At 45.5% G+C, this 15,274-nt stretch overlaps 1 protein-coding gene across 1 annotated transcript in view; it reads right to left on the bottom strand.

Moving 5' to 3' along the window:
• The window catches only part of CA11 (carbonic anhydrase 11), a 1,189,254-nt gene extending 1,174,221 nt beyond the window's left edge, over positions 1-15,033 (bottom strand). Inside the window, exon 1 of the mRNA XM_069607034.1 lies at positions 13,749-15,033. Coding sequence (XP_069463135.1) covers positions 13,749-13,812 — 64 coding nt within the window. The 5' untranslated portion in view covers positions 13,813-15,033. The remainder of the gene's footprint in view (positions 1-13,748) is intronic.
• Between the last annotated feature and the right edge of the window lie 241 nt (positions 15,034-15,274).

Raw genomic sequence — 15,274 nt, 5'->3', positions numbered from 1 at the left:
AAAGTGTGGAATGATACAATGGTGTGCTTTAGTTAAAAATGGGAATATGATGCAGTGTAATGCTTACGCTGTAGTGGGGAATATGATATGGCAGAGTTCTTGAGTTATAGTAGAGAATACAATGCAGTGTAGTGCTTAAGTTGTAGTAGGGAATTTGTTGCTGTGTAGTGCTTAAGTTATAGAAGGAAATACAATGCAGCATAGTGCTTAAATTATAGCAGGGAGTACAATGCAGTGGTTGGTTCGATTAAGTTATGGTAGGGAATAAGATCCAGTGTAATGCTTTATGTTATTGTAGGGAATATGACATGCCATAGTGCTGAAGTTATCGTAGAGACTATGATGCAGTGTAGTGCTTACGGTATGGTAGAGAATATGATGCAGTGTAGTGCTTAAAGTAGAGAAGATGATGCAGTTCTTAAGGAATGGTAGAGAATATGAGGCAGTGTAGTGCTTAAGGTATAGTAGAGAATATGATGCAGTGTAGTGCTTAAGGTATGGTAGAGAATATGATGCAGTGTAGTGCTTAAGGTATGGTAGAGGCGGAGAGCTGCGAGGAGGTGCAGTCTGGCAGTGAACTCTGGATCTTTTTTCTACCTGCCTGAGTCTGTTTTTGCCTTTCATTGAGGCACAGGGTTTAAAAACCCATTTTGGCCGCGGAGCGGCCGCGGAGAGCTGCGAGGAGGTGCAGTCTGGCAGTGAACTCTGGATCTTTTTTCTACCTGCCTGAGTCTGTTTTTGCCTTTCATTGAGGCACAGGGTTTAAAAACCCATTTTGGCCGCGGAGCGGCCGCGGAGAGCTGCGAGGAGGTGCAGTCTGGCAGTGAACTCTGGATCTTTTTTCTACCTGCCTGAGTCTGTTTTTGCCTTTCATTGAGGCACAGGGTTTAAAAACCCATTTTGGCCGCGGAGCGGCCGCGGAGAGCTGCGAGGAGGTGCAGTCTGGCAGTGAACTCTGGATCTTTTTTCTACCTGCCTGAGTCTGTTTTTGCCTTTCATTGAGGCACAGGGTTTAAAAACCCATTTTGGCCGCGGAGCGGCCGCGGAGAGCTGCGAGGAGGTGCAGTCTGGCAGTGAACTCTGGATCTTTTTTCTACCTGCCTGAGTCTGTTTTTGCCTTTCATTGAGGCACAGGGTTTAAAAACCCATTTTGGCCGCGGAGCGGCCGCGGAGAGCTGCGAGGAGGTGCAGTCTGGCAGTGAACTCTGGATCTTTTTTCTACCTGCCTGAGTCTGTTTTTGCCTTTCATTGAGGCACAGGGTTTAAAAACCCATTTTGGCCGCGGAGCGGCCGCGGAGAGCTGCGAGGAGGTGCAGTCTGGCAGTGAACTCTGGATCTTTTTTCTACCTGCCTGAGTCTGTTTTTGCCTTTCATTGAGGCACAGGGTTTAAAAACCCATTTTGGCCGCGGAGCGGCCGCGGAGAGCTGCGAGGAGGTGCAGTCTGGCAGTGAACTCTGGATCTTTTTTCTACCTGCCTGAGTCTGTTTTTGCCTTTCATTGAGGCACAGGGTTTAAAAACCCATTTTGGCCGCGGAGCGGCCGCGGAGAGCTGCGAGGAGGTGCAGTCTGGCAGTCCGGCTGCTGGCGTGCTGGCAGTCTGTCTCCCCCGTTCGCTCCCTGCAAAGGAAACCTAAGTCCAAAAATCTAAGGCACTAAAGAAATCATCAGAACAGCCCTACGACCTCCCTCCTAGTATTGAAATTTGAACAACCATGGAGGATACCTCCCCGACAGAAAAGACGGAGTATGGGCAAACAGTGCATGAAGAAGCCGGCCGCGTGTTGAGAAGTGGCTTTCTCACATCAAAAACACATCAAAACACATTAAAAACACAAGAGGAACTGCTCGAGCGCACTAAACCAGAACCCAAACATAAAACGAAGAAAATACAGCATTTAGAGACGCTTGCTCTCTCCCCCCCGATCCCCCCCCTAAGATCGCCCCATCGGCTGCAGCACGACCTACCTTGGAGAGGAGCCGGGTCACCGCCGGCCGGATACGCTGGGGGGGGAGGGCGATTGCCCGTGGCTGCGGTTGTGTCGCCGGAGTCGGAGCCGGGGGGTGGGGGGATGCCGGGCCCAGTGGGGGAGTGCGAGGCGGCTCGGCTGTCTGCTACGGGGATGAACATCGGGGCTGTTGAGCCCCCCAATGTGGAGGCCCCGGCGCCTGGTGTTGGAGGGAGTGAGGAGGGACGTGTCCCAGTGAGCCCGCGGCGGGTTTCGGAGTTCCGGGAGGAGGGGAGAGGCGAGCCCGAGCAGGAGAGTGGCCGCTCTACGCCCTCTGGTGGCAGTCTGGATCCAATACATGGCGTATTTTATACAGAAGCAGCTCCCAGGACCAACCTAACTACAGATAAAGGACTGAAGGCTTTTTTCGAGACAATAAAGAAAAAACACACTAGTCTGGATAAAAATGAATGTTGTAGAGAATTAAAAATTGAAAATGAGGTCCATCCAATGATTTTAAGAGCTGCTCTACCGAGCCCTGAACTAGATTCGACCGGATACAGAGACCAAAACTGCCCAAACACAACTATATCATATCTGGAGGATCCTGAAGTAGAGGAAACTGATGACCTGAATATCTTGAGAGAACATCATTGGGCCAAGTCCAATACCTACTCAACAACAGAAGTACACGACGGATTCAACATTATACCTACTCTGACTCATCCCCCTACTTGTGAAAAAGAGGAGGAGTCAAAGTCTAAAACCCAAATCTCTAAATTAAATGAAATTGGCATAAACCAAAACACCCAAAATTTAGAGGAAAAAAAATTAAAGCCAACTGGCTCATCAACACCCCACATCAGATTACTTAAAAAGACTCAGACGAAAAAGTTAACTAACACTATAACTCCGTCAAATAACCCGATTGGAAGATTTTTTGAAAAATTGGGAAAGATTCCGCCGGTAAACCGGTTTGAACTATCGGATTTGGAAATCCTGGAAGGAATACCTCCATCCCCTCGAAAAATCGCACTGAAACAACCGGCTTTAGCACCAAGCCCGGGAAGCCTTAACTATTCATCACAAACACGCTGGCATTATAACCCACCCACGCCCCAACAAAAAACCGTCCTACCCACCGCCACCACAGATCCACGACCCTCGGAGCGAAATTTGAAAAACAAAGTGGAAAAGAGAGAAAAAAGCGTCACTGGACATCCAGCTATAACCACGCACAGGGAAGAAAAACAATTAGATCTTGGCTTACAACCAGCTACGACTGAGGGGAGAAACCACGTTGAAATTCAAACGGCAAACCTCCCTATGAGCGAAACACCATTGTTCCCATCTCTAGATATAGAAGACAAATTGGGTAAAGCTGAATCATCAAATAAACCTTTGACGCCGAAAAAAAAAGAAACGGAATCTAATTCAATGACGGACCAACTAGATCATCAGAGAAAACGTGAAGAAATTAAATTGATGGAGGCACTGCTAAACTATAAAAATATGTTAAAAATCAGAGAAACTTCTCTTGACGGGAATCTGAGCCCAAAACAAAGACAGGATGCGGATCAAGGAGAAGGTTCACGTCCATCACTCTCTACTCCACACAAAGCTAAGACAGAAAGCGAAATCCACAAAAAAAAAGACATCAACTTTCCCACCAAAAATACTGATATACTACCAATCATGTCAGCCGTGACCATTGCACTTGCACCATTTGGAAAGCTATATGAAAGCATTAATGAAACGTTAAAGGATCATACCTCAATAATAGCTGCATGTAACTCAAAACTAACCCATCTCGAAGGCTATATAATAGCCTTGGAAGCTTGGAAGGCAAATACAAATGATCAAAGCTCCATGACAGACAATCCTGAGGTATTTCACTTCAAACACAAATCAGTGAATGTGAGTACTCAAACGAACCTGACCGAGATTAAAAGAAAAGATAAATTAGAAAACAAAATGGTAGATGTACACTCGACATCCTCTGCCAACACGAGTGTCACATCGCCGAAAAGAGCATCGAACTCACATGCTAAGCCTGGTGACATGGAAAAGAAGTGCAAAAATCAAACGGATGTTGTTCAACTCAGAACGCAAACTGAAGTGAGCAGTAAAAAATTGCAGAGCCACATGGCTCAAATAAATCAATTGTTAGTGAAAGAAAAAACTACAAAAGCTCTCTATGCCCAGAAGAAACATTCAACAGAAAGCTTTTCAAATAAGCTTATTACCAAATGGATAACGGTGAACGATCAAAAACCAAAATCAATGGAGATCGAGCCCTCCCAGAACACTGCAGAAGAAGAGCAGCGGGGAGCCATTCAAAACAACTCGTTGGATTTATCCAACCTAAGCGTTTACTCCATAGAAACATCGGAATCAGATATTCCCAGACCATTTACAAAAAAAAGAAAGGTATCCTTTCTGGACGACAAACCTCAACAACATGAATCAAAAGAGACACATTGCCAAATTGAAAAAGAAAAAACATTAACAAAAAAGAAAGACAAAACTAACGACTCAAGTAATAGAAGCTGTCATATTACTCCAGAGAGAACCACGCTTTTTCGCCTAGGTAACTCAAAGATCAACAAAACTGAATCAAAGCACGGAGATCTGGAGGAATCTTATCGAAGGAAATACAAGGAAAAACGCAACGTTGGAACCTTTGAAGAGACAGCAAACAACGAATCGCGACATAGACAAAAGTCTCGGATTAGTCAAAGCAACTCAGAAAAAAACGCAAATGCATCAATGGACAGAAAAATGAATTACAGGAGGGAAGAAAACAGACGAAGATACAACTCCGGGGAATCATCGGGATTAAATCGAAGACTCCCTGCCTCGCTCACACATCAAAACCACACACGTACATCCAAAATCTTCACCCAAAAGAGTCACTCGTCACGTACGTTGAAGCTTGAAAGAAGCGACAAAACGGGAGAAAAAATCATCCTTAACAGAAGAGCAACCGTGAAGCTCCTGGAAAAAATTTACAGAGGAGATCAAATCAGAAGTGCAGACATAAAAATTGTGGAATTTGCACAAAAAGCTAGGACAGATAGCATCTTTCTGCACATCACGTCTCTAACAGTGAAGAAACTCCTGCTCCAGGCGGCAGGTGAATTATCTAAAAGAGGGTACCTCCTAAGGGAAACTACAGCGGAAGAAAGAGGTCAAAGGAGTGCTCATCCACATGCATTAAAATCGGAGTGTACTTACGAGACAAACGGAAAAGAGAGATGGAAACCAACTCTGATTACCCCGGAAATAACAGACACTAATAGAATAAAGAGGAAATCATACCGATCATCAGAGAAGAACGAGCGAAAAAACGAAGAAAAAAAAAATGCAGAGCGAGAAATTAGAAGGCAACACAGCCCAGACTCCAGAAGAGATAAAGGAAGAATAAAGAGTAGTGACAATTCCACCATCACGGGAAGGTGGAAAAAACAAGAGGAGTCCTCAGTAAGAAAATCAAATAGACAACCGAGGGGCCCGCCCTCGAGACCGGGCAGAAGGGAATCAGAACCGCGAATCGATCGAGAAGAGCCAACGACTTTAAAGCACGATGACATGGTGAAAAAAGATCTCAAAAAATGGGCATGGATACCGTCCGTACTGACACGATATGTGAAGAAATAGCAATCAAATCGCCCCTCGGCGAGGACTGGAGGAGCTTCACTAGAGCAACCGCGAGACGTACGGAAGACGAATCAAGTGATCACCATTGGCTCTTGGAACACAAGAGGCCATTCCCATTTGACCAAGCCCGGGGAAATAAACCTTGGCCAATATGACCTAATAAGTTTGCAAGAAACTTGGCTGCTTGATCCACCCAGCTTGGACGGCTACGAAGTCCTTTTATCCCCTGCCCAAAAAGGAGATAAAGGCCGACCTGTATCAGGCCTTTTAACAGCAGTCCGATCAGGGGGGCCCTTACGAATAGTCCACAATCTGAAATCGTCCTTGGCAATCCAGGCAACACTACTAAAATGGGAAAAAGAGGAATCCTCCCAAGGAAAACTCAGACACGACCTTCTTCTCCTCTTGAACATCTACTGGAACCCGTTAGAAGCTAAAACAAACGATTTTCTAAATACCGTAGAAAAAATACTGACCGATGTCGCGGAAACCTATGAAGCGGACCACATTCTGATAAATGGAGATCTGAACGCCACATGTCCAGGGCACAAAACACCAAAGCCACTGCAAACTACAACCAATTCATGTTCAATCGCCCGAGGCTGCGCTTGGTCGGCGTTGATGAAATCCAGAGACATGTATAACTTGAACTCTTTAGAAATAGCCAGTACTACCACCCCTACATGGGAAAGCGAAGGAAAGAAGAGTGTCATCGACTATATCTTCGCTTCTAAAGAGCTATACTGTATAATTTCGAGCTTTAAGGTAGTGAAAACCACCAGCAGTGACCATAATTTATTATCCGCAACGTGGCCAACAAAAACACACGCGACCACAGCAATGCCTTACAAGCTCGAAACTAACGTACAAGGGAACCGGCTGAAAATGACATCCGATGTCCTAATCGACATTACAGCATCCTATTATAGACAAGGGTCTGTTAAAGCTACCCCTGAAAACTTGGACTACTATCCTCTTCTCATTCCATATTTCCGCCCAATGCAAAAGAGAAGATCGGAAACAACTCATCTGCACAAACATAATGAAGAGCTGAGGATAAAGAAAGCCTTCTTACGGAAGGTAATACGACAAGCAAAACGATACCCAACACAAAAAAACTTAAAATTGGCAAACATACAAAAAAAAGGATATAAAGCCTGGCTCCAATCGTCTCGCTGGAAATTGTATCAAGAAGATGCTGAGTCCATGTTGAGAGCAATATGTAAAAAGAACTCACAAGAATTCTGGAAACTAATAAAGTCCAATCAGGCTACTACAGATATGACTATCACCAATAGTGTCCCAGAAGAGAAATGGGTAGAACACTTTACCGCACTATTTAAAGAACCTACAACACCAGAAACTGTAGTGGAAAAACAAAATACATCGCAATGGATAACCTGCTCTGAGCAGGCCATTCTGGAAAAGATCTCCAAGCTAAACAATTCTCGCGCACCTGGCCCAGATGGAATATCCAACATTCATCTAAAACAGGATGCAAAAGCCTGGGCACCATTAATAACAGAAATCTTTCGCAGATGCAGAAACGCAAGACAAATTCCTGATTCGTGGAGATCAGCAAACATCGTTCCCATTTACAAGAAGGGCCGGAGAGACGATCCGACAAACTACAGGCCAATAGCACTTCTAGACGTATTCGGAAAACTCTTCGGCTCCTTGGTGCTAGATGAATTTCAGACATGGCAAAAGGAGGCAAAAACAGCAGACCCATTTCAAACGGGTTTTGAAAAGAACCTAGGCACCTCCGTTAACATCATGCTGATCAGCATTCTGAAGTCTAAAGTCCTAGAAGGTCAACCGAAAATCTTTATTGCTACGATCGACCTGGTCCAGGCCTTCGATCGTGTCAATAGAGGCAAGTTATGGATGAAACTTGAAAAACAAAACTGCCCACTATTCATCTTAGAACCAATGAAGGCCTTACATAGTGACACCTCGGTCAGAGTACGCCTTAATGCAGCAGGCTCCTTGTCTAAAAGAATAAAGACAGCGAGAGGAGTCAAACAAGGGTGCCCTCTGGCACCAGCACTATATAAAGCATATATGGCGGACATAGTGGACGCAGAAAATGACACTCGATCATTTCCTCCTCTAATAGATAAGCAGAAAGTGACACGTCTGCTTTATGCGGATGACATTCTCCTATTTGATCAAACGCCCATTGGGCTCCAGAGACAATTGAATAGCCTATCCGGCTACCTAAAGAAAAATGACTTGGAACTCAACACTTCGAAGACCAAAATAATGATTATGGAAAGAGGATACAAACAGAATAAACGCCCCCAGTGGTTTGCGAATTCGGAAAAACTAAACATCGTAAAGAGTTTCACATATCTGGGGGTTAAGTTATCATGCAGTCGAATTGAAATAACAATGCAAGAACATCTATTCTCCAAGGCAAAAACACTAGCAGCACAAGCCTTATCCTTGGAACGTAAATTCGGCAAATTTTCAATTCTACCGATAATAAGATTCTTTAAAGCAAAAGTTACGCCAACTTTAACCTACGGAGCAGATGCAATGCCTTATCTTCCGAAAACATTGTGGGCAAAACTGGAAGGATCATTTTGGCGGAGAGTGCTCCGGTTGCCAAACTCGACTCCAGTAGCAAACATTCGTTTGGAATTAAGTCTGCAATCATTGAAATCAGTGGTGGAAAGAAACAGCTTACTATTCCTGGGAAAGATTTTAAGGCACCCACGCCCAAAAATCTTGGAAATTATTTTCGCAGAAATGACGAGCGGCCAAAACCCCATGCTAACAACATGGTATAACAACCTCCTAAATCGTGCTGCATATATTGGTTGCTCTGAATGGGAAATCGAACGCATTCCTGGGAAAATAAAGAAAAAACTAAAGTTACAAGATTGGATTGAAACACTTGAAACAGCTGATGACCACACAACTTCGGCCCATCATACAACCAATACACAAAAGCTGGACGAAGAAAGAAATTACTTAAAAAAGTTCCCAGATAAAAGACTGCGTACAATCTTTCTGAGAGCACGCCTGAACATCTTGAAGACAAATGAGATCTTATGCATCAGGAAACAATCAGTGTCTAACAAGTGCCGGTTCTGCGAAAGTGGGGACATCGAAACCCTTAGACACCTACTCCTTCACTGTTCTGGTACGAGCGACATCAGACAAACTTATTTTCATCCGCACGAACTAAAGTTCCAGACCATAAGGGAAGAGGATTGGTGGAACAAGTTAATGAGTGGAGATTCAATCTCCCTGACTATAGCAACTGCAAAATTTCTGGACAGTTTGAAACTAGAAGAAAAAGCCTCTCGTAATCTAATAGGAACCAGTTCTCCTAACTCAGATGAAACAGAATCCTAAAGAAAACCACAAAGAACAAACAGAACAAATGACGATCTTAGGAAGCACCCAAAAACAGAGCGAAGGAAAAGATCTTGTAAAAATTGAAATTCAATTAAACACAAGTAAAAAAAAAAAAAAAAAAAAAAAATGTATAGTAGAGAATATGAGGCAGTGTAGTGCTTAATGTATAGTAGAGAATATGAGGCAGTGTAGTGCTTAAGGTATGGTAGAGAATATGATGCAGTGTAGTGCTTAAGGTATAGTAGAGAATATGATGCAGTGCAGTGCTTAAGGTATGGTAGAGAATATGAGGCAGTGTAGTGCTTAAGGTATGGTAGAGAATATTACGCAGTGTAGCGCTTAATGTATAGTAGAGAATATGAGGCAGTGCAGTGCTTAAGGTACGGTAGAGAATATGATGCAGTGTAGTGCTTAAGGTATGGTAGAGAATATTATGCAGTGTAGTGCTTAAGGTATGGTAGAGAATATGATGCAGTGCAGTGCTTAAGGTATGGTAGAGAATATGATGCAGTGTCATGTTTAAGGTATAGTAGAGAATATGAGGCAGTGCAGTGCTTAAGGTACGGTAGAGAATATGATGCAGTGTAGTGCTTAAGGTATGGTAGAGAATATTATGCAGTGTAGTGCTTAAGGTACGGTAGAGAATATGATGCAGTGTAGTGCTTAAGGTATGGTAGAGAATATTATGCAGTGTAGTGCTTAAGGTACAGTAGAGAATATGAGGCAGTGTAGTGCTTAAGGTATGGTAGAGAATATGATGCAGTGTCATGTTTAAGGTATAGTAGAGAATATGAGGCAGTGCAGTGCTTAAGGTATGGTAGAGAATATTATGCAGTGTAGTGCTTAATGTATAGTAGAGAATATGAGGCAGTGTAGTGCTTAAGGTATGGTAGAGAATATGATGCAGTGTCATGTTTAAGGTATAGTAGAGAATATGAGGCAGTGCAGTGCTTAAGGTACGGTAGAGAATATGATGCAGTGTAGTGCTTAAGGTATGGTAGAGAATATTATGCAGTGTAGTGCTTAAGGTGTGGTAGAGAATACGATGCAGTGCAGTGCTTAAGGTATGGTAGAGAATATGATGCAGTGTAGTGCTTATGGTGTAGTAGAGAATATGATGCAGTACAGTGTGTAAGGTATGGTACAGAATATGATGCAGTGTAGTGTGTAAGGTATGGTAGAAAATATGATGCAGTGCATTGCTTAAGGTATAGTAGAGAATATGATGCAGTGCTTAAGGTACAGTAGAGAATGTGATGCAGTGCAGTGATTAAGGTATGGTAGAGAGTATGATGCAGTGTAGTGATTAAGGTATGGTAGAGAATATGATGCAGTGCAGTGCTTAAGGTATAGCAGAGAGTATGATGCAGTGTAGTGCTTAAGGTATGGTAGAGATAATGATGCAGTGCTGTTCTTAAGGTATAGTAGAGAATATGATGCCGTGCTTAAGGTATAGTAGAGAATGTGATGCAGTGCAGTGATTAAGGTATAGTAGATAATGTGATGCAGTGCAGTGATTAAGGTATGGTAGAGAATATTATGCAGTGTAGTGCTTAATCACTTAAGTGCAAGAATGAGAAGAGCTTACAATGATTCCTTGTGGGAATTCGGGACGAATTTCTAGTTGGGAATTTGTTGCTGTATAGCGCTTAGGTTATAGAAGTTAATACAATGCAGCACAGTGCTTAAATTATAGCAGGGAGTGTAATGCAGCAGTGTGATTAAGGTATGCTAGGGAATACGATGCTGCGTAATGCTTACAGAAATGTCTCATAGTGCTTAAGTAATGGTAGGGAATACAATATGGCACAGTGCTTAAGGTAAAGCATGGAATACTGAGAATATGAGGCTGTGTAATGCTTAAGGTATAGTAGAGAATACAATCCAGTGTAGTGCTTAGGGTATAGTACGGTTTTTTATTGCTGTATAGCGCTTCACGCATAGAAGGAAATTCAATGCAGCACAGTGCTGAAATGATGCACTGTTGAATCAAAAGACCAGAGCTGCACACCTGGTTGGCCTGCTTCATCACCTTGTCGAGGTCATTGTCTAAGTCTGCAAAGTTTGCACTGAGAGGACCTGTTAAGTTTGCGCTTACGGAAATCCAGATCCTCTCCGTGCATGTTTTGTCACTTGCACTACAAAGCGATAAAGAGTGAAACGACGTCGGGGTCGCCTTTGTGCCTTCTTTCTTCTCGTCATAGTGCAAAGTGTGTAAACGTCGCCTGTTAGCATTTACAATGGATTCCTATGGAATGGGCCTGCCTTTATGAGGTGGGAAACGCAGGCGGTTCCCATTGCAATCCTCTGCATTACCGCCATCATGAGCATACGATGCTGGTGGTATTGCATGCGTGTGGATTTGTGGGGAAGAAGCCATGAAACTGCTCTGTGCACTGCGCTCCACTATAAAAGTCAAAGGAAATCTGGCCAAACATAAAAACATGGCGTTTAGGCATGATGGTCACTACGCTAGAAGGGAAAGTACCCCCAATGTGTTCCTGGGAAAGTCTCTCGCTGTGCCTCAACCGACAACCATTGGTGGAGGTCAGAAGAAACGATGTGACGGTTTAGGTGACTTCAGAAAACCGGACTTGTATCTGTGTGTACACATAGACATTCCACATGTAGACCTTTAGTGCTTATGACATGATAAGTTATTTAAAACACGCTTAATACCCAGAGGTGTCTAAGCGTTTTCCCGGGGATCGAACCTGTGGTGCTCCGTGTCATCTTGCTTCTGAGGCGAGCACGTTGCCCCTGAGCTATCCTCCCAAGATTCCCACTCATGTGAATTAAACTAAATGCATACAAAGAAAGACCTAAAACGCTCATCTTGATGACATCTGTGGGCGGACCACAGTTGGTTCCCATATCCTGGAAAGCCTTACCGCCTCTGCTGCCCTCGCTGGATAATGCAATCGCCATGCTATGGCACATTGGCTCCTTATATTCTGAGTATATTTCAACTGTGTGTCTCAATGTGGCAGCATGCATGCTGTTACATGCTTTGTGCATTTGGACAGACCACAGTTGGTTCCCATATCCTGGAAAGCCTTACCGCCTCTACTGCCCTCACTAGATAATGCAATCGGCATGCTATTGCACATTGGCTCCTTATATTCTGAGTATATTTCAACTGTGTGTCTCAATGTGGCAGCATGCATGCGTGTTACATGCTTTGTGCATTTGAACAGACCACTGTTGGTTCCCATATCCTGTAAAAGCCTTACTGCCTTCACTGGATAATGCAATCGGCATGCTATTGCACATTGGCTCCTTATATTCTGAGTATATTTCAACTGTGTGTCTCAATGTGGCAGCATGCATGCGTGTTACATGCTTTGTGCATTTGAACAGACCACTGTTGGTTCCCATATCCTGTAAAAGCCTTACTGCCTTCACTGGATAATGCAATCGCCATGCTATGGCACATTGGCTCCTTATATTCTGAGTATATTTCAACTGTGTGTCTCAATGTGGCAGCATGCATGCGCGTTGAATGCTTTGTGCATTGCTCCTCCGCTTATGCAGTTCCGCTCTTGTGTGTCACTCTTGGAGAGGAATATTAACTACATTATATCTCCAGAGTAATTTCGCCGGCGGGCTCCTAGAATCAGAACAGCCGGGAGGCTGCGGTGTAAATGAGGCTGGCTGGCACTATCAGTGGATTCCCCCGCTGACTACCCTGAGACCCAGCGGCCTCAATGAAGCGCTGGATGCGCGGTGCAGCTGCTTTCATGCAAAGTGTATCCTTTCTGCTACGCTTCACAGTGGATTGGAGCCACCCACTTACTTGCTCTGCAGACCAATTAAAGCGGCCCCCCTTGTTCCATACCTCTCGAGGTATACCAGGGGCACATCACAGCAGCCAGCTCCAAAGAGGGCAGCACACGGCTGTGATGCTTGAATCACTCTGAAAGATGTGTGCATTGGGTACGCCTAACAGGTCTCTGAATGGGGTTCTACTTTGTATGTATCTTGTTATTGCATCTAGTAAATGTAAAACAGGAGCCCCTGCCCTTACTGTGACGGGCTCCATCACTCCACACCTGTGGAGACTTCGAGCACTCAAGACCAATTCCGGAGGGTGTGTCTTCTGACCATCACAGACGGAAAGGACCATGAACTGTGCGTGACTTCCCGCCAGACACGCGCCAGGCGCTCTCTCGCCCCTTCCCACCCGCAGTGTGGCCCACTACCAGATCACCCCCAGGGCGTCATGCCACCGCCACGAGCCTTGGCGTGAAATCTCTCTCACCGGGGCTTGCAATGCCCCCAGCTTGCTCCACTGATCTGCCTCATTCTAGGGGCTGGTTTGAGTGTTTCTAGGCGCTGGGTGAAGTATGCAGAGTAGCATGGGATTTGCATGTCATCCACTGTATAGAAACCCATATTGTTGTGCATTTTGCTGTTACTACATATAAACGCCAAACCTCTTCATAAAGAAACACCTGTGACCCAGACACCTGTTTTCCGGTCTTGGGCGTTCATCTAACAAACGGACGCGTCCTTGGATTGCATTAACGAACTTCACTTCAAATGATTGCAGGTGGCGCCTGGTGCGAATGATTTTTAAAAAGAGACCCCGAAGCTAGAAATGTGACGCCCCTGTATCATGGAGTCACAACCCCCGCCCCCGAGATCCTGGGACCCAATACCTACATCGCTGTATAGCGCCTAGATGTATACCTGCAAGGTATGCGCACTACATGTACATAGCGGACACATAATGACATCAATGTACCCCCACAGAGCCGTGGTCGCCTTACCTGCCACGAGGGTGACAGCCCCTGCCTGCAAAATGAGCAGAGCCCTGTAGATTAGTGCCTGCATCCTCCCGCCAAGGCTCTCTGCATCCCCGGAAGCAGCGGGAGAAGCGTCACGCGGGTCCCCCTCGATGGAATAATCTCCGAGGCGCCGAGGAATTCAAAAAAGTATAACCCAACAGTACAAACAAACAAAAAGTATCGTTTCCACTTCTTCGCAAGTGCGCAGTTCCCGGTCCCAGAGTGCCTGTCTTTAGGGATGATGGTGTTCTGAAATTTCGCGTGACAGGGACTTCGGCAACAAAAAACAAAACAAATCCACTTTATTTTTAGTTAACACATCGTACAGTGCTTATGGCGCTCAGCCGTCCCTGTGTGGTCATCCTGTGGAGTTCGCTGTGTTGATATATCAGCTATAAACACAAAACAATATGAGCATTTCGAATGAACAGGGAGGGCAAATAGTCTTGAGAGTCGTGTCCACTGACTGGGTGGGGCGACCCCTCCCTCACCTGTGACAAAAGTCCGAATCCTTGGTTGTTTTTCCGCGGAAAAGTACAAAATGTGTTCTATTTTAGAAGCCGCATGTGGCGCCGGGAGAGGAGCACCAGTGCCACGGTTTCCTCACGCTGGTGTCTCCGTACATATAGAATTCCTCGCAGAGACGCCGATAGAAGATGCCATCTAATACTCCAGAATCCCGCCAGAAACAGGAGATGCAGGTCACGTTTCCCACAAGCAGTCAGTCAGGGAAGTGGCCCAAAGGTGTCGTGCTTGCTTCTCGGGCTTGTGGAGCAGGTGTCAGCATCTGCCCCAGGGGTGCTTCCCCACTCCCCCCACCGCTCTTTCAGGGGGTCCCAGTGGCGTAGTGGTTCCCGTAGCAGCCCCTATCTCTCTGCCATCCCCTTTATCTCCCTCGTTCTATCTATCCATCTGCCTCGGTCCGCGCGTTAACATTTGCTTTTCCACACAAACCCCGATAGGGTGGGGGGGGAGAGGAGGGGAGATTTAAGGTGGATCCTGTGAGGCAGATCACAGATATGAAATGCATAAGTCACTCGATCCGGGGTCTGCGGTCTCTCAGGGCCCCTTAAGTGGAGGATGCTCCAGGCAGATCTTGGCTGCAGGGTGTGTAGGGGGACGGATGCCGTCCTGCGGGCGCAGGCACCTGTCTGGCAGTTGGAGGCTTTACTGTGAGGTGGCGCGAAATCCTTTATTTTAAAAGGCATGGTTTCCACTCATTTCTAGTCAGGAGGGCTGCGTGCTTCAGCTTGTGCGGGAGGCGCGCCGATGATGAGACCGCCGCCGCCCCCCTATTAGGGAGTGGCGAGAAGAGGGGAAGGGCGAGCGCCCACCGCCAGCCGGTGACAGGATGAGGAGAGGCGGCATGCTAGCGCCTAGCGGCCGAGTGACTTAGCTCCACACGGACTTGATACAGACGCTATGTAAGTATGGGCACGGTGGGAAGTGTGGAGGCTGAGAAAGGGAGGTAGTGAGCGACATAGAGAGATCTGATGAGTTCATTTAAA

The sequence above is a fragment of the Ambystoma mexicanum genome, chromosome 1p, assembly GCF_040938575.1.
Source record: "Ambystoma mexicanum isolate Mex_15411 chromosome 1p, UKY_AmexF1_1, whole genome shotgun sequence".
NCBI classification, from domain to species: Eukaryota; Metazoa; Chordata; class Amphibia; order Caudata; family Ambystomatidae; genus Ambystoma; species Ambystoma mexicanum.
Note: the sequence above shows the minus strand (reverse complement) of the source record. Positions and strands in the feature narration are given on the sequence as shown.